General features: G+C 41.7%; 1 protein-coding gene across 3 annotated transcripts in view; it reads left to right on the top strand.

Annotated features, from left to right (window-relative positions):
- Positions 1-13,533, top strand: part of CCDC186 (coiled-coil domain containing 186) — a 45,162-nt gene extending 31,629 nt beyond the window's left edge. For all 3 annotated transcript variants that reach the window (XM_063132691.1, XM_063132692.1, XM_063132693.1), the window contains 5 exons: positions 1,745-1,934; positions 2,030-2,110; positions 3,677-3,887; positions 5,128-5,347; positions 6,903-13,533. In XM_063132691.1, coding sequence (XP_062988761.1) covers positions 1,745-1,934; positions 2,030-2,110; positions 3,677-3,887; positions 5,128-5,347; positions 6,903-6,986 — 786 coding nt within the window. In that variant the 3' untranslated portion in view covers positions 6,987-13,533. The remainder of the gene's footprint in view (positions 1-1,744; positions 1,935-2,029; positions 2,111-3,676; positions 3,888-5,127; positions 5,348-6,902) is intronic.
- The last annotated feature ends 10,351 nt before the right edge of the window (positions 13,534-23,884 follow it).

The raw sequence follows: 23,884 nt of genomic DNA, 5'->3' as shown, positions 1-23,884 counted from the left end.
TGAATTGACCCGAGGGCAGCCATTTTGTTTCCTTTTCATGCCTGTTTTCAGTGGCTGAGATGTCTGGAATGTTTGTGAGAAGGAGAAACTCTACTTTGGAATGCCACTGCTAAACCACCTCCGGGAGGTTTCATCTTGCGACAAAAGAATTTCAGACGTCCCTCTTGGCAAAAACATTGAGCTGGGCGGGGCGGGAAAGGGCGATGACACAAAAAAGACACACGCATGGTGGTTATATGATTTGGCCCTTTTATCTGCCTGAATTAAGAAAGCAGCTTGGAATGACAAGTGAGAAGCATTACACCATGAATGGGATATTTACTCAGGAATATGCAGTCTTCGTTGCAAACTAAGGCATTGTGGGGACCTGAGCTGCTTTTCTTGTTGTGGGGTGATGAGACTATGTTCACTTCAAAGAGGAAATGGAGCTTCCTGACTTAGAAGTGCCACTTCAGGGAAATGATGGCTTTCCTAATCTTCCTGCCTGATTATTGGGAGTTTGGAAAGTCCTGGATTCCCTTGGGCAGGATCCCCTTGTGCCTCGAGCCATGCGTCAAGCTGTATCCCTGGAACTTGTCCACACCAGCTTTAGCGATACATTGTAGAAATGCACGGTGATTAGAAATCAGAATCAGTTCATGTGTTTGGAAAAATTAAAACAGAAACCACATAGAGCATAACATGGACAGCACACTTCAACTTCTACATGATTGTGGGGTGGTATCAGCATTTGTTAAAGAATGAATGCTTGGACTGCAAAACGCGGCTCCTGTCTCTAGGAGTCGTAGGAGAACAGTGCAGCACAACATGGCTGTGGAATTCCATCTCAAGGAAGGTTAGACTGGCGCTGTTTCTGCTTAGTTTCAAGATGAAACTAAATGTTCTACTGATTGTGTTTGTGTAGTTGAGCCTCTTATTTTGCTTTACTCCTGTGTAAGCGTAGGTGGCCCTGATCTGGATCAAAGCCACTGGACTCTGGGATTTTCCCTCACCTGTTTTTGTCCTGAAATTCCACACCCACCCACGTGGGGTGGGTGGGTGGTGGTTATGAAATGAGGGTGGGAAATCCTCCATCAAATCAATGGAGGATGTTTTTTCTTTCTTTAACCAACTGCATTCTCAACGTGTGTGTGTGTATTTGTAATTTCAAGACAAAAACAGGGAGTGTGGTGGTTTGAAGCCTAAACCCTCCCCTCCCAGAGTGCAGTGGTCCTGATCCGGTTGGCTCTGCACAAACTTACACAAGAGTAAAGAAAGATAGCCTGAACTGCACAAATGGAATCAGTTGAATGTGTAGTTTGATCCTCATGCGGGTAGTAGAAATGTTTTTATTCCATATGGCTTTTAAGTTTGAGGGTGATAGTTTTTTATTTGACTCCTTTGGGTATCTAAATAGCATCTGTACTTATTTTGACTTATTGTTTAAATTGCTTTTAATCCTTTTTTAAAATGCTGCCTTGGGAGCCCTTATTAGGGCCAAAAGGCAGTTTACAGATACCATATAAAAATAAATTTTCTGATCTTCTACTTCCCTCATAACATCCGTGTCTGTTTTCTGTATTCCATGACTTATCCACTTCCTTCAAAGCCCACACAAACAATATAGTGAACAGGGATGTAGACACTTGATATTTCACTCTATTTCGATTTTTGTAGTGTTTTAAACAGATCTATATCTATATACAATGCTGGGAAGCAAAGGTACACATCATGAACATTTCCCCCCTTCATTTCATAAATTCAGGCAAGTAAATTTCAGAAGGAAGAAGAGCTTCACAGAAACAACGTCCAGGTGCTGCAGGCAGAATTGGCATCTCAACAGAAAGCATTCACAGACCTGAACACCCAGGCAGATGAATTAAAAGATGAGTTGGTTACCCAGAAGCGAAAACATGCAGCCAATCTTAAAGACCTCACCAAGCAACTTCAACAAGGTTAACCATTTCTCACACCTTGGCTTGTCTGGTGTTTTCTCAAGGAGTTTCAAACATCAGTGAGGCATCTCAGATCTTATGTTTTGTTTCCTCAGCACGCAGAAAATTGGAACAGCTTGAAAATGGCAACTATGATAAAGAAGTCAGCAGTATGGGGAGTCGTTCTAGTTCATCTGGTACATTCTTTTGTTGGTCTTGCCGGCTGTTTAAAAAGCAAAATCATCGTAATGAAATATATTGTAGTTAGCATATTTTTATTGGCATAATTTGTTTTTCCTGATAGTTATTAACAATTTCCCTTGAGTTGTCATTCTTGAATCGGGCTTGTTGAGGTTGCATATGAAATGAATCCCAGGTTAGCCATAGCAAATAATAATTGTCTGTCTTCTTCACTTGCTGACATGGTGAAAAATTGTAAAGTGCATTACATCATAGCCTATATAAGGGATAGGAAAAGGAAAGGAACCTCTTGTGCAAGCACTGAGTCATTACTGACTCTTGGAGGGACGCCTGAATTCACTGACGTTTTCTTGGCAGGCCTTATAGCGCGGTGGTTTGCCGTTGCCTTCCCCAGCCATTATTACCTTTCCCCCAGCTAACTGGGTACTCATTTTACCGACCTTGGGAGGATGGAAGGCCTAGTCGACCCGAGCCGGCTGCCTGAAACCAGCTTCCGATCAGCTGCAGATGATAAACTGTGATGTTTATTTATTTATTTAATTTCTGTACTGCCTGATAGCTGAAGCTCTCTGGCAGTACAGACAAAATGCAACATAATAAAATAGTCTAAAAAATAACATAGAAAAATTAAAACAGTCTAAACCAACAATGTTTTTCCCAATAGACCAGTTCTAAAACATCAGACATAGATGCCTCATTATATACCATTAAATGCCTGGGAGTACAGGATGGTCTTTACCTGGTGCTGAAAAGATGACAGAGTATAAAAAGTTGATAGATAAATAGTTGTGGCTGATAGCCATGCTTGCTTTCTTACAGGAAAAAAAATACATGTGGAACAGGAGCTGGTAGTGTATGTTCACTTATAAGACAACTGGGAAAAAGAAAGAGCAGTGTAATTCCTTCGAAATGATGGTTTTTCTTTGAGAACTGTAATTTTGTATGCAGTTGTAGTAGTGAACATGAAATGTCAGAATAGTTCTTGGGGATTTTGAGCCTAACATTTCTAGCTTGTTGATTTTTATCTTCAAATGTGCCTTGGGTGGCAAATAAAAATCTGTTACCTTGAGTATTGCTTCCTAGAAAACTGACAGCACACAAATGAAAAATCAATTTGCACATTACAAACACCGAGCCTGCAGCTTTAAAATTCATTGCTTCTCTAGTACTTTCAGCCTGTAGAGAAATCATTAGTTCTCGCTCAGTATAGAGGCCTGCGATTTAATCTATGTGATCTGTAACTGGTATCAAAGCTCATGTTTTGCAAGGACCTTGAGGTTCAAAGGCTTGCTTTTGGCTTGTTTCTCTCTCCCCCATCCTCTGGACCCCAAATCATACTTCCATTTTTCTAGTCAGAGTGATGTAGCCTTCCTGAATTGATTTCACACCTCTGAACTTTGTTTTGCTCTTACTTGAGAACGAGGGGAAAGGTGGTAACAAACAATACGTGTTTGGGTTTAGAACTGGGTATTTATTTATTTATTTGTTCCATTTATACCCTGCTTTCCACCAAGAAAATGGCACTCTAGGCATTTTAACGAAGATGCAATTGGTTTCAACAGGCTCTCTTAATGCTCGAAGCAGCAATGAAGACCGCTCCCCTGAAAACAGTGGCTCTTCCGTCGCTGTCGATCATTTCCCTGAAGTGGACAAGACCATCTTGATTGAGAGAATAGTAAGGCTACAAAAAGCCCATGCGCGGAAAAATGAAAAGATGGAGTTCATGGAGGATCATATCAAGCAGCTGGTGGACGAAATCAGGAAAAAAACCAAGTATGTACAATATGTGACAAAATACGATATTAAAATGTCACATCGGTGCCTTGCTGTGTCCTTCGGTGTCCTTCTCAGCGCGTACTTCTTTGCAGTTCTTAGATGCGTGGTGCTGAGTGTGTCAAAATGGCCCCAGGGAATTTCCACGTTTAGTATGGCAAGGAGGAAAGTATCGTCCATTTCCTAGGCATATGTGCTAACTCAGTAAAATCTCTTAACAGTAAACAGAACTTAACATAGAATTAAATGAAAGCAGTTATGTTGATTAAATGGTTCCAATTCAAAGCTCATTGTGTGTGTTGGTGTATGTAAAGGAGTCAGGGTGGTAAAAATATCCTGCTTTGGAAATTAATTCTGAAAGCACTTCCTTAGCAATTGGCTGCTCTCCAAATTGCTACCTTTTATGCAAATTGGAACTTAAGAAATGGCCTACTGGGAAGGCACTAAGCTTGAATGTATTCCTTCACAGTTCTTAGGCCAGCAGATTTTAGGCATGAAGCCCTTCATCTCTGTCAGAGAACAGTGAACTTCTATTAGCAGCTTCAGTTCAAAGTTGTGAAGTAGTTGTGTAGCTGCACATCACTGCAGCTAAGCCTGCAATAGTCCATTTTCAGAATAAGTCCTTGTTACAGACAGCTACCAATATAAGATGTAAATTGGAATCCATCTGCTAGATAGCCAGATTCTTATGTTAATGTTCTGCATAGTGAAGTCTTCACAATTTTACAAAGTCAGTTTTATGGTGATTTTTTTTCTTCATTTCCACCTACAAATTAACCAGTTTTTGTCAGTTGGAAGTTCATGCAGCAAAGTGGCAAAATGGATGTGGTGAAATCACCCCTTGTGGACTTGACTGCATCAAAATGTGATGCGCAGGCCTGAAGTTATCAGTTTCTATTGTTTATACTGTGGAGGGTGGGGGTGGAATGTTTGTTCAATTTAGAGTTTGAAGTGAAAGGAAAGATTTGAATATGTTGTTGACTAGTTATAATGTCTGTCGAAGCTTTCTTTTGCGCTTCTGGGGCTTTTGCGTCTACCAAGCTGTTATGCTTGTCAACGGATCTGTTGAGGACTTTGGGGTAATCCTAGAGTTCTGACTGAAACCCAGAACGGATTCGCTGGCCCACTGACGTAAGAGCCGCTACCTTCCACTGGGTCTGACTGAGCATGAAGCAGCTTCCCACGTTTCATAAATCGCCCTTTGTAAGCTCACTATCTCATATTGTTTGACTTCATACAGAATAATTCAGAGCTACATTTTGAGGGAAGAAGCAGGCACGCTGTCCTCCGAGGCCTCTGACTTCAACAAAGTGCATTTAAGTAGGCGTGGTGGGATCATGGCCTCGCTCTACACATCACACCCAGCCGACAGTGGGCTCACTTTAGAACTCTCTCTGGAGATCAACAGGAAGCTTCAGGCAGTGCTGGAGGATACCTTATTGAAGAATATTACCCTAAAGGTGATTATTTATTCCTATGAGTGCAACAAATGTATGAAGCCCATTTCCTGAAGTAGAAATTTTATTATATATATATATATATATATATATATATATATATATATATTTATCAAAATAAATAATGCTTTTGTTATCCTATCCAGGGACCTAAAGCAGCTGACACAATGTACAACACACATCAATAAATAACAATATACAATAAAAAACACACCCTACACTGCACTCAAATCTGGCCCTGGTCAAGCATGCCTTAGTTACATCCTGTTTGGACTACTGTAACATGCTTTACGTGGGGCTGCCTTTCAAAACTGTTCAAAAATGTCATCTGCTCTAAATTTCTGTGGGCAAACTGTTGACCATTGCTGGTTGAAGGGAGCATATGACTCCTTTGTTACAAGAACTTCACTGGCTACCAGTTGGTTTCCAGGAAGAATGTGAAGGGCCGGTTATGACCTATAAAGACCAGGCTACCGGAAAGACTACCTTCCCCCACATGAGCCTGCCTGAGTCTTCAGATCCTGTGGAGAGGCCTTTCTTTCAAGACCACTGCCTTCAGTGGCACATTTTGTGACGACGTGAAAGAGGGCCTTTTTGGTATCTGCCCCCAGACTGTAGAACTCCCTGCCAAGGGAGGTTAGGTTCACTCCCTCTCTGCTGTCCTTCCACTGGCAGGAGAAGAAATTTTTATTCAAGCAGACCTTTGGCGTGTAAACAGATCTGTTGGGTTGGATGTTTATTTATTTTATTTATTTATTTATTTATTACATTTTTATACAGCCCAATAGCCGAAGCTCTCTGGGCGGTTCACAAAAATTAAAACCATCATAAAACAATGTTGTTTTTCTTGTTAATTGTGTGTTTTAATGCATTTGTTTTATTGTTTTAATCATGGTTTATTTAAGACTAAGTGCCATTTTTCTTGGTAGAAAGGTGGGGTATAAATCAAAATTATAATGATGTAATAATAGGTCCTATGCACAACTAGGGTTGCTATCCTAAGCAAATTTCTCATTGTAATGTTCTCATTGTAGACTGATATCCATCCACCCCCTATATGCTTCTACCATTTTCTGACTAAGCTATTCCATATTCTGCAAAAATTCAGATATCATTGAAATATGCACAATTGTCATAATTGATTATTATTATTTGTTTAGGGTCTGGAATATCCTCCGCATTTGTTTAAAAGATAGTAAATAAACCTGAATCACAGCAAAACAAACAATTAAAATTAAAAGAATTTTATCTTCTTGCTGTGAAACTTATTGAACATTTCAGATCACTGCAGTGAGAGTTTCTTTAAAGTGGTGGTATATGACTGCTATTTACTATCAAAAACTTCTTTTAAACATATTCTTAGTGAACTTACAATTTCTAGAATAGGCTATGTATTTAGGAATAAAATGATTTTGATTGAATTGTTGTTGCTTGCAAATGTCTGCTGGTCTTGCACTGTAAAAGACTTGAATTAATTCATTTTTGATGACTATACGTAGTTTTATTTTAATTTGAGTGTTGGAAGGTCTACTAATATTGCCGTCTGTTTTCTTCAAAGGAAAACCTGCAAACCCTAGGAACAGAAATAGAACGTCTAATTAAGCAGCAACATGAATTGGAACAGAGGTTGAAGCAAACATAATTGAGAGCAAGACCAAGACGGCAGGAAAAAACACAGGTGCTCCAAACCTGTGGGTATATAAGGTAGATGCCCGCCAGTGTCTTCTGCCAATCCCTTGAAGCTTTAAGGAAAAAAAATTGACATGTGCTCATGGGCAAGGTTACAAGACCTAGGCCCCAGTGCCTGCTTGGCCCGAAGTGACGGAGATGCTGAACTTTTCTGAACACTGTTTTCATCCCTATTGCTTTTCACTGAAACAAGATATCAAGATTTACAACTTAAATTTAGAAAGTGTGCAAAAATCTCTGCTTTGTGCAATGAAAATATCCTGTTAATGAAGAAGCTTGAAAAGAGAATAGACTCCTGGGTGTAATTTTTTGTTTGTTTGTCCAGGAGTAGGGGTAAAGAAGGATTGGCTGTATTCCATTTATTGCCCTCCAGGGCATAAATGTTTTCCCCCAAACGTGCAGATATTCTTGGATTTATTTAAATAGTTTGATTTTATTTATAACATGCTTTGGAAAAGGGCTTCATAGTAGATGGTTTCCTTTAAATATACCATCTTTATGACATGATAATGCATATTTTATCAATTGGAGAAGAGAGAGGTTTTAAAAATCCCTGTTGACTCTTCAGATGTGAATTGGATTTTTTTTTAATTAAAGCGAATAAATTGATCAAGAAATTTCTACTGCAGTTAATTGATGTAAGCTGTTGAAAACCAGACGTGTACATTTGGGGATTGCTAACAAAATATGGTGCTGTGAGGCTTAATCATAATTTTGAGGCCTGGGAATAGTCTTGGTAAATGGAAATGGAAATTGCTTATGTTCATTGCAACAAAAACATGGGTGGTAAAACAGTAACATATCACATTTCTGTGCAAGCAGTGACACTTCATACTCCCAACATGGATGGATCAACGAAAAAAGGGGGTTAGGTTACTGAGCTCATTTTCACAAGCTGCACAAATGACTATGCTTTCTGCAGAGTGCACAGAAAAACCATCCGCTACCACTTACTGCAATTGTGGGCGACTACCAACTATTTCACTCTTAACTACCTAGAGAGAGTCATAAACAGCGCTCTCTCGGCCTGTAGCATATATGTGAGCAACTATTAAATATACAAATAGTAAAGCATTAGAAAATATTACGTCCGCAAAGGATCTTGTTGGTAGACACAATTTGGTCAGTAAAACTAAGGGAGAAATGCTTGAGGGTCTCACCTGTTGGGGAAGGGAAGGGAAGGGAAGCAGGGCGCGGATTTTAGCCTCGCCTCTTTCTCTTGCTTTGACAAGTACTAGCATGAATCTGTGTTTCCCAGCAGCAGCAGAGCAAGAGGGGGAGGAGGCTCCAGTTTCTTCTGCTTAAATGTCTTTCTTCATGTTCTTTTTCTTGGAGAGAGCAGTGCATGTTCAGGTTTGTACTTGCCTGGTATGAGGAGGAAGGTTTGGCAAATGCTTGTCCTTCCACTTTTTCTCCCCTCCCGCTCCCCTTTCTGGAAGTTGGGGATTAAAGTGAATGCATTATTCTAACTAGATTTTAAATGATAGACACTGTCCAGAAGCGCATTGCGGGGGGTGGGGGAATGAAATCATTTGTGACTATTTTTAAATATAAACTAATCAAAAGTCTATCCACCATTTTTCCATATGCTTTTCAATTCTAATTAACTTTCCTCCTTTTACTGTATTCCCCCCACCCCACCCCTACACAACAGCAGCAACAAAAAACCCTTCTCTTGAACAGGGAACGAAGCCGCAGTTTCAGGTTGCGGTGTTCTGTTTGATTGTTCATTCAAAAATACAAAAACTCCACCTGAATTGTTGACATAGTTGTGTGTGGCTCCATCCCTCTGAAGTGTATGGATTTAGTCGCACTTTGAGAGAACTGTTTTTTGGGGGATGGGCGGGGTGGGTGGAAACTAAACTAAACAAATTCCTTGTATAAAGATGTATATAGTGCTAGAGTTTGTATTTTTTTAAAAGCCATCATACATTTCATATTTTTCTGAAAGTGTGATACAGGTGTACAGTAGTAACATAACAGTAAGCAAAACACGTTTGCCTTCCAATTCATAAAGTTAAATTGTACACTCATGTCACCTCTCTATTTTGGGCAGTGGGCAAAGAATGCTCCTCACTGTTGTACATAAATGGATGTAGACTGCAATCCTATACCCACTTACCTGGGAGGGAGTAATCCCAATTGAACTTAATTGGACTTGCGCCTGAGTAGACACCTATAGGATTGCACTGTTAGGCATCCCCCCCCACCTGCAACTTTAGTTTTAATTCATTGAGTATAAATTAGAACTGAAATAACTGAAACTATATAAGCATGCAAGTTTTTATTCAACTGAGCAGCCCACAAGATTGATTTTAAGGACCAGGTCTTCAGAAGTGGTTGCATTTCAAAGTGTTTACAAAAAAACAGGCTTTCTTAATGTTGTATGGTAGGATTGTATTTATTTTCAGAGCAGTGTATCGTTCAGAGCACCACAAAATTATCCTATGAAGCATGACTGAAAAGTGTTACGTTCGTAATTGCACTGAAGCTGGTTTAAAATGTACTCAGGACTGCCTGGGTTTGAACTACCATTTCTCCTTTCTGGAGAATTGATCCAGCATGAATAAGAGTTTGCATTTTTCATCTAGATTTTTTGGGATGAGGCAGAAGGAGTTCTGAATGAAAAGTGATGTGGTCAAAGCCATGTTCACTTTGATATGCCTTATTTCTTGTTCCATTTTTAATGATGGATGATATGAATAAACCCAGAGGGCATGGCGTCAGCTTGGACAGCAGCATGCAAAGCCTGTGGGGAGTTAGCTGTGTGAAGCAGCTGCCATGTGCAGAACTGGATTCTTGCATATTGCCACAAAGCCGCCTGTTTGCAGTGGCATGCAAAATGCATTTGGCATGAAGCACTCACCTCCAAAAGCTCGACACCGGATACATGTGTAGCAAGCTTTCAAAGTGGCTACCGTGTGCTCCTGCTCTTGAGAGAATGGTTTTAAATATGGAAGGAGCAGGAGAATGTACTCCTTATTGGAGATAACTTACTCCTAAATTGTTTTGCATCATGTAAGGCTCCGCTGTCTCTTCCCTGAGATGTATTGGTCAATCCAAAGGAAATAGTTTCTCTAGAAAACAAATGACAGCTCTGGGATATCTTCAGTCTGACTGTGGTCATTCATTTTTAGAAGTGTATTCCAGTACATCACCTGGAACAGACATAAAAATCTCAGGTTAATAAGCCAAGTTTTGTACAAGCTTTGTGCTTGTGGGCTTCACCCTCATGCCAACCTTTCATTTCTTGGCACACCGAGATTAACCTAGGAAGTGGCATTAACTATAGTATCCCGTTACATTTCAACTTGGAATCTATGGTTACCAAGTTCAGAACAAGCCAGGATCTTAAACTACAATGTAAGTTGGTTGAGGTGGGTTTAAGATCCTGGTTTGTTCTGAACCTGATAACCATAGTTGCCTGTTTCAGAATTATGTTAACAGGAAACTAAGCTTAAAGGAAGACTTCCTAGGTTAATCTCAGTTTGCCAAGAAGGGAAGAGGTGGCATAAGGACAGTGTGCGGGTTGAAAGGCTTGTTTATATCTCAGTTTATTAAACTGAGATTTGTACATACAAACCTGGCAAGTTAGTGCGTGTGTGCATGTGTGAGAGAGAAAGAATATGAACAACTATAGAAGTAAGGCATGTCATCCACATCTACAGGAATGCCTTAAATTGGCTGCCTTTTTCCATGTGATCCGTGTAAAAAGCATAACTGTAGTACTTACCTATGTCTGCATATTTGTCATTGTTGTATGCTGATAACTTAAAAGAGGTCTAGGCATCGAAAATGCAGAAAAAGTAAGTGTTTCCAATGATGCTATTCTGGCAACAAGTTTTACTTTGCATAATAGCATAGAAATATGGATGATAGTGTAACCTGATAATTGGTATTGTTCTTCTGATGCAGAGTGGAGTGAAAAAAAGCATTGTGGAGATGGAAAAACATTCAACTGCATAGTATGTGTGTTGAAAAAAACGTTTGCAGCAGCTTTAATCTTACAGGTTTCTGTTAGGAGCTCTCTTCTGTGTTGGCTTTTTCTATACTATATAACATTTTGGGGAAGGTTTTGTTGTCATACGTCTGTCAAGGTTATTTTCTCATTGAAATGTCACAGTATCTGTTTGTATCAGCCCTGACTTTAGATCACTTTGCAACGTGAGCCATTAGAAAGCCTTTGGATTTAATGGATTATTATTATTATTATTATTATTATTATTATTATTATTATTATTTCTTCATACATGCAGTCTGAACATTCAGAGGGCAACTAGTCAAGATGATATGAGATATGTGACTAGGGGTGCTTTTATGGTATATCGCCCTGCCTCATTCATGAAATTTCCCCAAAGGTCTAGACAGTGTCATCTTCCATGTGTAACCCAGTGCTTTCTTACCAAAGAAAATCCATTGAGAGAGAGACAGAATAGCTGTACATTGCCTTTTGACTAGTAGCCGTTCTTCCAGAAGCACCCTAATTTTCATGCATCATGATGATGCAGCTGAGCCAGGGGAGGAAGGGACAGTTAAGATTGGGTGCTGTAGGAGCAAGGTTTAACCTCCCCACACCCAATGCTGTCTTTATCCATGCTATCTTCCGGGTTGAAATCTCCTCCTCCCGCCCCACCCCCTCTCTCACACACATTTGCCATTAAAAAAATAATTAGTGGGAGATCCAACCATTATTAGTATGGCCAAGATTGTGTACAAACCCATGGGGCACGTTAAACTGCCCTGGGATTGGTATTCTGAAGAGGGGTATCTAAACCACTTTCAGTAAATACAGAAATAGTTTCCTCAGTTTTGCAATAGTCCAGAAATGTGTTACTGCTATGTGCATCCCTCAGTAATTCAGATATGTGTGTACTGTATAGACTAATACTGTTATGATATATCTCAATCAGTGTTCTTCACCATGATAATCCAGGTTCTGTGCTAAGAAAATCTGTGTAAATGATGCAAAAGCCATTTCCCCCCAACATGACTTACTACACTGTTGTTAGCCGTTGGCAATAACTCTTTGTCCATCCCAATGGCTCACAAAAATGTAATAGGTTATGATAGAAATATCTGCTTTGTAGAGTCCTGAAATACCATGATCTTGACAGGTCAAAGGCTGATCAGCCCCTACCACCTCCATCTTCCGAGATAGCACCAGGTATTGTTCACAGTCCTTTCAAACCTGCCCTTGAAACCATAAGTACTGGAGACTTGCTTTTCGAGTTCTAATGAAAGCAGAGTTTCTTGAGGTAATGAATTCTGCCCCAGTTCCAAATTCTGTACTTTGACTGTGTTTGCCCTAAATAGTGGAGTATGCACAGTTCTGTCACCATATTAATGCCCATCTTGCTTAGAGGCAAGTCATCTGAGGTTACTGTCATCTGAGGATGAATCTGAGGGCTCCATTCAAGGTTGTAATGCAAAAGGGAAGAATGCTGTCCGGTCTAAACACTGACTTGTGTATGCATGTACGGGCATAGCTCATGGAATTCTAAAGACTGTATAGAGGAGGGTTGATTCGCATAAGTGTATACATCACTTGCTTTCTCATCATTTGATTAAGTGGCTGAATGGCTGAATTAAAAAAAGTATTATGTTTCAGGTTGGGCTGGGCGATAGTTTTGCCTTAATATTGAATTTTGTGATGGCTCAATCACATATGCAAGTAATCCCTTGATGTAGCTATTCTCCACTTCCTGACATCTACAATCCTTAGCAAGGCACCCAAGAGCCAATGGGGAAGGATTTGAAGGCAAACTCTTGAGACTGTGAGTGTGTGCGTCTGTAAAGTCACTATCCCCATAATATTGTCTTCCTCCCCAAAGTGCTCAGCTTTCACTAATCATTATTTGCTGACAACTCATCCCCTCAAATTTTAAATTTGGGAAAGTACTATTACAGCTTAGTGCTTATTGATGATCACCAAAGCTGCCTGTCTTCTGAGTCAGCAGACTTGGGTGTCCTGCTTTTAACAAAAATGTGTCTGTTAGTTCATGAAACAAAGAGGAAAATGTTTGTTTCCCACCCGTCACCTCAGCCCTGACTTCTTTCTATTCTATACTACTTTTAGAATACACAAGCCACTATGAATGTTATGTTGTATATTATTCATAGCCTTTTTCATGCAAGACGATTTAATATTTTGTTGACAACAGTAGGTGGTGCTAGAAAACACTTCATGTCTTCTAGCAGGGAGGGGGGGTACCACATGTAAGGGAAAATATTGCCGGATCTATGTGGATCATAGCTATCGGGGGGGGGGGGGCTCAAAACAAGGATTTTATTTATTGATTTAGTGTGCTAACTGTTTCATTATGTCCAATCTTCCGTTTGTATGTATGTGAATTAAGACAAAAATATATAAAACAATGGCCTGAGTTGATTTATATTCTGTAGATATTTCTGTATAAATGAAGGTTCCCCATTCCAAGATGTGTGGCTATACATTATGTATATATTGGACTTTGAAATAATAAACAACATGAACAAATGTGCAGGTGCTTCTGTCTAGTATTCTTGGTTGCAATATTTCTGGAAACCGGTTCTTGTTAAAGTCTGTACACAGATATTGATGCATGTTGCAGTGTGTATCCTTTGTCCCCTTTAACAAAATCAGGGGTGGGCAACTTGTGGCCCTCCAGATGTTGTTGGGATGCAACTTCCATCATCTCTCACCTTTAGCTCTGCTGCCTTGGGCTGATAAGAGTGGCAGCATCTGGAAGACCACCAATTGCCCACCCCTGGACTAAGCGGCTGGATCTGATGGGGATGGGAATGTGCATCTCCATCCTAGCCCAATAGTTGCATTCAACAAAGTGAAACAGAACTGAATCCGGAGGCACAGAGGGGATGAATGCTGAAGGGCCATTTTTTTCCAAGAAGGCTTTTCATTGTGCTGGCTGGGGCCAATTGCCAGAATTGACAATTATTTATTTATTATATTTATATCTTTTTTCCTATTGCAAGGACCCAAGGTGGCTTTGATCATCATCTTCTCCATTTTATTCTCACAACAACCCTGTGAGGTAGGTTAGGCTGAGAGTTAGTGACTAGGCCAAAGTCGCCCAGTGAGCTTCATGGGTGCGTAGGTATTAGAACCTGGATCTCCCAGGTCCCTGTCCCACATTCTAACCATTACACCACACATAGGACTATAATCCTAAACTCAGCCACCAGAGAGTACGTCCTATTAACCATAGCAGGGCTTACTTCAGAATAAACATGCTTGGCATTGCACTGTACCTCTTTGGTACGTGTATACTGGATAAATTAGACACTTCAATGAGTTCATGACTTGTCCCAGGCCATCTGGCTGCACCATGCTGTTCATCCCCTTCAGAGGTTATCCATACATAGAGCGTGCACATGGATGACCTGGGAATGGGGCTGTGCCGCTTGCCCCACCCCGGCAACCCAATCGGGTGGGGTGCCTAAGCGCAAGCGGCCGTCACTTTCAGACATCCACGCTCACTGCACAAATATGGGGAGGAGAGTAAAATTGGGACAGTGCCGGCAGCCCCACCCTCCTTCCCTGCCATTACATGGAGCCTAGAATGCGCTGAGTTTTGGAAAAGGTTCTACAATTCCCCAGGCTAGCTGAAAGCTTAACCAGTTTATGCTTCCCAGTGTTGTGTCTGCTGCCCCATTTTCCCCAGTATGGATTTGCCTCTGTGCAAAAGTAAACATGTCTTGGTTTGTTTGGTTAATTGCAGCATATTTCTATCGAGGCCTGAATAGGCCAGGTGCCTAAATCGAGTTCTTAAGCAGCACAGGGAGAGTTTCAACAGGATATGCAGCATGCACAGTTTGCCAGAGAGCAAACGAACCCAGTTCCTGACTTGGCCTGGCTGAAGCATACTGGGAAGCCCAGCTGGGGAAGAAATCTCAGAGATTTCTGGGGATTTGTAGGTCTCTGCGTGTGTTTATATGTTGCAGGAAAGAAATGGAGCCATCCAGCCTTCTGTTTCCTATCTAAAGCTGGCAGTCTCAGCCTCTCTATTCATACCTCACCAGCTTGGTTTCGGGAGCGGGTAAGGGTAGGATGAGCCATTTATAACTACATGCAATGCCCTAAAGCAGGGAACTGGGCAGTATTAAATTAGCTGAAGACAACAGCCAATAGTGGAAAGCTTGAAGCTCAGTTTAAGTCTTAATTTCCTATACTGGCAAGTAGAAAGACGTCACCACAGGCTGAACTGGGAATAAGGTAACTCAGGGCTTTTGTTCTTGCAATTTCTTCTATAATAGCTTTATCAAATCATTTATTTACACATTTATCTTGTCTTTGTTCCAAAAGTTCAATATGGAGAACAAGGTCCCCCTTCTTTACCCTCACAACAATCCTACAAGGTTGGCTAAGTAGAGAGATGGTGACTCACTGAATCTTGTGAATCTTGTAGATCGCAAGCTGAATATGAGCCAACAGTGCGATATGGCTGCAAGAAAGGCAAATGCTATTTTGGGCTGCATTAATAGAAGTATAGCTTCCAAATCTCGTGAGGTACTGGTTCCTCTCTATTCGGCCCTGGTTAGGCCTCATCTAGAGTATTGTGTCCAGTTCTGGGCTCCACAATTCAAGAAGGACGCAGACAAGCTGGAGCGTGTTCAGAGGAGGGCAACCAGGATGATCAGGGGTCTGGAAACAAAGCCCTATGAAGAGAGACTGAAAGAACTGGGCCTGTTTAGCCTGGAGAAGAGAAGATTGAGGGGAGACATGATAGCACTCTTCAAATACTTAAAAGGTTGTCACACAGAGGAGGGCCAGGATCTCTTCTCGATCCTCCCAGAGTGCAGGACACAGAATAATGGGCTCAAGTTAAAGGAAGCCAGATTCCAGGTGGACATCAGGAAAAACTTCCTGACTGTTAGAGCAGTGCGACGATGGAATCAGTTACCTAGGGAGGTTGTGGGCTCTCCCACACTAGAGGCATTCAAGAGGCAGCTGGACAACCATCTGTTAGGGATGCTTTAGGGTGGATTCCTGCATTGAGCAGGGGGTTGGACTCGATGGCCTTGTAGGCGCCTTCCAACTCTGCTATTCTATGATTCTATGAAAGGTCATTTCATAAACGTTTTGGCTCTAAGTGAGGATTTGAACCTAAGTTTCCATAGGCTAAGAAGAACACATTGCCTCTCGCTAGGCTCTGTTGCCATTGCTAGTGCTTTGCACAGTTTCTCCAACCTGGTGCCTCCAGATGTGTTGGAATGCAACTCCCATAATTCCCAGCCTATTTATTTCCTCTGTTGGGAATGTGCAAACCGGGCCTAGAACTTGTAGGAACTTCAACTACAAGTTCCAGGAACTTCAACTACAAGTTGGAACTTGTAGTTGAAGGAACTTCAACTACCAAGTTCCTGGATCTTCCTGTTTCTGTGGCCTGGGATAGCCCAATGCCACCTTTGGCTTTCCCAAGGTATGTTGCTGAGCCTTGGGTCAGAAAAGGGGGAGGCAGGCAAGCAGAGGTGGCTTGCAGGTTCAAATCAAGCACAGTCCTCTTGCAGCGTGCTGCAAATAGAGCTGTGCTGGCCTTTATCCTACTCACAAACATTCAAATAGAAGCACTCTCCTATAGAGTGAGTGCTTCTATAGGCCAGCACTCACCTGTGCTGGCCTTTATCCTACTCACAAACATTCAAATAGAAGCACTCACCTATAGAAGCAAATCCTTCTGATACCACTAAAATTGAGAATAAATAGCAATAAGGCATCACGGTAGGGGAGCATGAAGTTGAGAGAGAGGTTAATGATATAACTTATTGATTCCAATTATTGATTCTTAACTACAAAGGGGAGCTTACGTTGGGGAAGGAGAATGTCTGGATGGAAATGTCTTTTTCCCCCTGTTGTGTGCTGAACAAAATTCTATAGCTCCAACTATATTTCCTCTGGTCCCACCCACTGATGCAATGTGGTGGTGGAAAACCCAGACAGGTTTTGACTGAGGTAACATGGACTTAACAAGAAAAAAGTTTCCTGTCAGGGATGCTAAGCCCTCCCTGTCCCTTCTGAACAAACATCTGACGGGCTGCCAATCTGGTGTGATACCTCCCACCTCCTCTTCTCCACCTGCTTAACTTGACAGTGAAGTCTGGCATCTGTCAATCCCGAAATTCCTTCCCCCTCTGAGTCCTGGTTCCCATCAGGATGGGGGAGATGGACTCTGACCCTGGCCATCCTTCTCAATGAGCTCCTGGGAAGGTTCTTCACTGGCTCCTGGGGAGTCTTGGGGAATTTCCTCCCCCCACACACACACTGCCTCTGCTGGGCTTTTTCAAACTCCATCTCCATTTTCAATCAGAGTTTGAAACCAAAACAGAGGGCCTGAGCTCAGTCCTGACATCTCCCACCCTATCTGCGGAATCCTGAATGGATGGATTGTGACCCTGGATCTGAGATTCTGCATCCCTAATGTATGTAGGGATGCAGATCCCAGTGCCTTGGACTCTCCCTCAATAGCGGATGCATGCAATCGTATATTGCATTCCTGTTCAGCTCCATGATACAAATTATTACAAATTTTAACAATTACTTGCAAAGCTGCCAATTATTTTCAGGGGTGTGATTATTTTTCTGCAAATCTAGGCATTGGCAGCTTTGATTTGAGACTGTTCTGAACTCAGTCGGATAATATTTAGGGGCTGAAATGGAGTGAACCAAAAATCCATGTTCCACACTGATACATAGATAATGAAGATGAACGTGAAGCCTGTGACTGCACATAACACCAAACCAGGATCTAGCACTACATGGATCAGCCTCTGTGAGCCTGAACAAATCCTTGGCCTCACACACTTTCCTTCCCTCCTCCCACACTGTCAGGAGAAGGACTTAACCAGGATTTATTTTCAGTTTCTGTAATTCCTGGCTTGTGGTTATATATCAACCAGGATCTGTGGCTTAAACAAACTCTAGTCAATTGTTTAACAAGCCAACTAAAAACCAATTATTGTTTTGCTGGGTTTTTTTAACTAACTAGAATTCATTTTAAACCACACTTATTTATTTTTATTTATTTATTTATTTATTTATTACATTTTTATACCGCCCAATAGCCGAAGCTCTCTGGGCGGTTCACAAAAATTAAAATCATCATAAAACAACCAACAAGTTAAAAATACAAATACAAAATACAATATAAAAAGCACAACCAGGATAAAACCACGCAGCAAAATTGATATAAGGTTAAAATACAGAGTTAAAACAGTATAATTTAAATTTAAGTTAAAATTAAGTGTTAAAATACTGAGTGAATAAAAAGGTCTTCAGCTGGCGACGAAAGGAGTACAGTGTAGGCGCCAGGCGGACCTCTCTGGGGAGCTCATTCCACAACCGGGGTGCCACAGCGGAGAAAGCCCTCCAAACTTACCAGTTTGTACATAGCAAAAAAGGCAGGGATAGTATTTGTTTATTTAATTGTACCCTGCCTTTCTACCAAAAAGTGGCACTTAAGGCAGATTATAGAGCCAATTAAAATTGATTAAAACAATACATACAAAAGCAATAAAAACATAACAATTACAGAAAAATATTATTAAAAACAGCACCCAACCCACTTACGGGACAGGTTAAAGGTTTTCTTAAATAAAGCAGTGTTTGCCTGCTGGGGGAAAGACATCAAAGAGGGAGCAAACCTCGCCTCACTTGGAACGGAGTTCCATAGCTTGGGAGTAGCCACCAAAAAGACCCTCTCTCACGCGTTGCCACCAAATGCACCTCTGAAGGTGGTGATCTCGAAAGAAAGGCCTTTCCAGAAGATCTTAGGAACTGGGAAGGCTTGTATGAAAGAAAGTGGTCTTTCAGGTGGCCTGGTCCCAAGCCACATAGGGCTTTATAGGCCATTAATTTTGAATTCTGTCTGGAAACAGACCAGTAGTGAGTGAAGCTGTTGTACAAGGGTGTTGCATGCTTCCCATAACCAGCCCTAGTCAACCATCTAGCTGCAGCATTCTCGAACAGAGGAAGTTTCTGAACAGTTTTCCAGGGCCGCCCCATGTAGAAGGTGTTACACTAGTCCAAATGGGATATAACGAAGGCGTGTGTGACTGTAGTCGGATCGGATGTCTTTAGGAATGGGTGCAGTTGATACGCTAGCTTCAGTTGTGCAAATGCACTCTCTTCACCACTGCCGGAACCTGGGCTTCCAAGTTCAGCACATGTGCTGTCCCTTTCCTCCTCTCCTCTGCCCAACAGACTGGGTGGCCATTGCGGTTGTCTGCCCCCCATAAAGGGGTGACCCCCCTCCTTGGGCTGCCCAGTAGAAATTGCATCCAGTTTAAGTCTGCATGGGAATTCACAGTCTGCAAGTCCAAGACTTCGTCCAGTCTTGCAGATTCTTGTATATGTAGTGCCAAATCCTGGCTTAGTATTACATGCAAATTGAACAAGTGAAGGGAAATCTCTAGGAGGTTAATATGATTGAATCAAGAAGAAAGACAATTAATGTTGCAGTCCTAGCCAAATTTACCTGGGAGTTTGTTCCACTGATGTCAGTGGAACTTATTTCTGAATAGTCATGTATAGGATTGAGCTGGAAACAGAAGCAATGGATTTAAGTGGAGCTACAGGCAGACTTATGAATAAAACATTGTAATAGTCAATGCAAGATAAAGTAAAGGTCTGGATAAGAGTTTTAGTAGAGTGAACAATTATTGTTTTAAAAGGATGGAATATTCTGGAGCAAGAACTGAGAAGAGTATAGAGCAGAAATCAGAATCAGAAAAGGGAGAAGGATCAAAGGGCCAAACTAAACTATGAAATCTGGGATTGCACTTCAAGTATGTGTATTTTTTTTAAAAAAGTATCCCCTTTCTAGGGTTACCATGGGCGGTGTTAGTACTGCCCACCTAGGCAAGCACCCCAAATCCTTTTCAGCAGTCCCCCAGATCTTTAGAGTTGCTCCAGTTGCCATCATCTGCCTTAATACAAGCTGGCTTCTTCTCTCTGAACTCAGTAGCCTTGCAGTTGCTAGGAAACCTCAGGACTCACTCCCCTAGCAGATTAATAGGGAGTGTAGCATAAAGGACTCGCCTTTTAAACTAGAGGTGAGATGGCCTCCTTTCCTTCCACAGTCTGCTCATTATTTTCATTAAGTCCAGAGTCCAACATTGCCTAACTGCACCACCGTCACCCAGCTTTCTCAGAGCGTGCCTGACTCTGCACAGACCTGCCCAGCCAATTGCTACTGGGCAATTGCACCTGTGCCCTGGGCCATGGTAGCTAGCAATGCCCTGACCAGAGGAAGAGCAGACACATTGGCTGCTTGCATATCAAATGGAGCGCCAGAGGCCTTCCTCATACGTTGCTTGCAAAAAGGGTTTGAATGAGGAGCAATGTCTGAATTTGGACAAGGTAATGTATATGAACTGTAAGGCTTGCCCTGGCTTGCTGGAGTGTGTCTGGGGGCAGGATCTACACTACTGCTTTATAATGGTTTATAATGGTATTGACAACTGTTGGGACCCAGGACACATTCCACATACCATTTTCAAACCACGTTCAAAGTGTTATATCCTGCTTGGTGTAGAACTGGCCTGGAGCTCCTTGGCTCTGAAGTCATTGTCTTTCAGGAGTGCACCTGCTTTTTGCATGATCCACGTGGCCAGATTCTGGTGCCTTCTTGGCAACAGGGGTTGCACTAGGCCAGAGAAAGGTGAATAGATGTGAGAGGGGATAGAGGCTTCCAGCTGTTTTGTATTCAAATATGCAACGCCTTGTGGCACCTTAAAGACTCACATATTTTCTGCAGCATAATAAGCTTTAGTGGGCAGGAGTACACTGTACAGAAACTTATTTTGTTTTTCATGTAACTGGAGAAAAAATTGGCTCTTGCTGAAATAAAGATACAGGGGTCCTGATGATCTCTGCTGCATTTGATCCCTTTGGATTAGCTGGCTTTTTGACCACATGTGCTCCACCTTCTTCTGCTTCCCTTGAATCTTCCCGCCTGAAGTTTCCCACTCCCTGAAATCAAATGCCCTCCACCCCCCTATCCATACATCCCTTTTACAAATAGAAGTGACCTTAGGAGAAAGGGCTCTTTAAAGATAGGCACACACATGCTCACCACACACTTTAGAGCCTGAGACAGCTAATTCAGGATGTCATGAAAAAGAAGCAAATTATTAATTATTTAATTAATTGTTGTACTTTCACTGCCAGGGAAGGGGAGAGAGGTGCTTGTAGGATTTTTCCCCCTGAGGGGCTAAAGCAATTCAAATGGCTTTGAGTACTACTACACACTTTGACAGAGCACCAAATGGAAGACACCATTTGCCTCAGGCTAGCCCTGGACATGGGTACAGAGAGCTGTGGGGTAGGAAAAGGCAGCTGAGATGGTACAGGAAATTATGTGGGGTAGGGAAACAACTGGGGGTACAGAGAGATCTGTGGATGGTAGTGGGGTATGTTCAGGATTACATCAAACTTACTGTGTAACCCTAAATACGTTTACTCAGAAGACATGTGAAGTCCTTATTCCTGTCTACTTGGCACTATTGAGACCACATCGGGAGTTTTGTGTACGATTCTGGGCACCACATTTCCAGAACGACATTGAAAGGTTAGAACAGGTTCAGAGGAAGGCAACAAATATGATAAAGGGATCTGAAGACATGTCCTATTACGACAGGCTGAAGAAACTTGCGATGTTCAATCTGGAGAAAAGAAGACTGAGGGGAGACATGTTAGCAGTGTTCAGGTGCAGAAAAGGATAGCATAGGGAAGATGGTAAAGAACTATTTTCCATGGCCACAGAAATTAGGACCCGAAATAATGGGTATAAGTCACAGTTACCTAGATTCCGATTAAATATAAGGAAAAACTTCCTGATTGTAAGATCTGTACAACTGTAGAACAGTCTAACTACAGAGGTTGTGGGTTCTCCATCTCTGGGGGGTTTTAAGAAGAGGCTGGACAGCCACCTCTCATCGATGGTTTAATTGGTTTTCCTGTACATTGCAGAGGGTTAGACTAGATGATCCTTGTAGTCCCTTCCAACTCAACAATTCTATGATTCTATGAATTCAATAGGATTTACTCTCAGGTAAGTGCATGTAGGGTTGGAGTCTTACTCCTTAGTAAATGTGCTCAGAGCTGCAACTTGCCTTGTCCACCCTGAAGTTACTTCCAATATCTGGATCTAGAGAAAAACCTGGGGATTGATAATTTCAGCAATTTAAAAAATAAACAATAAAAAAAGGTAGCCACACCTGTCTGTGAGAAATAACCCCCCCCCACACACACACACATAAATCCACAGTTCGGCAATACCTGTATTAGGTATTTTAGTTGGTCCTAATAAAGGTATCCAACTATGCATTTTGGTACTTTTAAGATTTGGATGATGATGAAGTTGCTAGAAACTTCATATTGCAAAACGTGGTGCTGATTTTAGGAATTTAGCACCACAACAGCAGGCTCAACAGGCAGGAACACAGCGTGAGGTGTCTTGTATTTCTATTTAAATTATCGTATGTAAAACGGTTTCCTCATGTTTTCTTTTGGGTGGTGCATTTCCTCTTTTGGGGGAAGGGGGCAATGTGTACTTTATTCATTTGCACCATCATCTCAGGCAATCTGAAATGCCACCTCCAGCTTGGCTATTAACTGATGTCTCAGAGGAAGGGGTACAATCCCCTAAAAAAAAATTTCTGATCCCACCAGGCCTTTCCTGCAGCATCCCATTAATATCCATCTCCCAGCCGCCTGAAATGATGAGGGAGTGGATAAAAATAATGCTGTCCACCTGATTTTCTGACAAATGCAGATGCTGCTTTGAAATTTGCAATCACTACCATTCAGCTTGCACAAAAGCGGCTTCTGCTGGAGCACTTGGAGCCTACAGGAGTGACGGGTGATGAATATGCCAATAAGTCAGTAGCAAGTCTAACATTGACAGAATCACATTTTCAGAGCAGAATGGGGTTAAACAATCTCCTTCCCTCCTAGGCTCTCCATAGTGATTTCCTCTAGGCTTGTTCCTTCTGGGTGAAGTCCAATTTGTCTTGGAGAGATGGATTGGCTTGTCAGGCTGAGGGTGCTCTGAAAATAAAGATTTCCTTCTTTTGTCTGGGTGGCAGGTATTATTTAAATGTGCTAACTGCAGAATTCCCTGTAGAGCAATCTCCCAGCCACCCACCCCACACTTTTTGCTGGATTTCAGCAGCAGAGTGAATAGATGTATTGAATATATATTAAATGTTCAAAATGTTGTCTATTTGGGGTATGATTATTCATTAACTTTCCAATGTACAATTCCAAATACCTTGAAATCCCATTCAGGCTAAGAGTGTCTCTACATTAAGGAAAAACCCTGCACCCCTACCATTTTCATCTTCTTCTGGGGTCTTTATGCGTTGACTACAGCTCCTATAGACGGTGACCAACGGAGACCAAATGATTCGTAATTGAAAACTTTCCCTCTTGGCAATGGTCCATAAAGTACCATCTAGTGGTCCCACAATATTTTTAAATAATGCATTATCTCTGGTCTTTTCTAAAGTGTGATTACCAGGGGGAGGCATCCTGGAAGTTGATGGCATCATGTAAAGGACCACCAAATGTCAGTGAGTGGCCATCCATGAGCATACAATAAATCAGTCGTGTAGAGAAGCTCTAAGTCTCTTATACGCTCCAAGATTTGGGAAGACTATTCCTGGGAGCTTATGGGCTCCATCACACCTACTCCCCCCCTGGTTTTCCTCCGTAATGTCTAGCTCTGTTTCATTAGCGCATCAAGTTAATGGTCCCTTTCATGTGGGTTTGTGGTATTGCACTATACCAATGAAACCTCCCTTTCACTTGTTTGCCCTCCGACTCCACCCCACCCCACCCCTTCTCCTCCTACC

The sequence above is a fragment of the Elgaria multicarinata genome, chromosome 8, assembly GCF_023053635.1.
Source record: "Elgaria multicarinata webbii isolate HBS135686 ecotype San Diego chromosome 8, rElgMul1.1.pri, whole genome shotgun sequence".
NCBI classification, from domain to species: Eukaryota; Metazoa; Chordata; class Lepidosauria; order Squamata; family Anguidae; genus Elgaria; species Elgaria multicarinata.
Note: the sequence above shows the minus strand (reverse complement) of the source record. Positions and strands in the feature narration are given on the sequence as shown.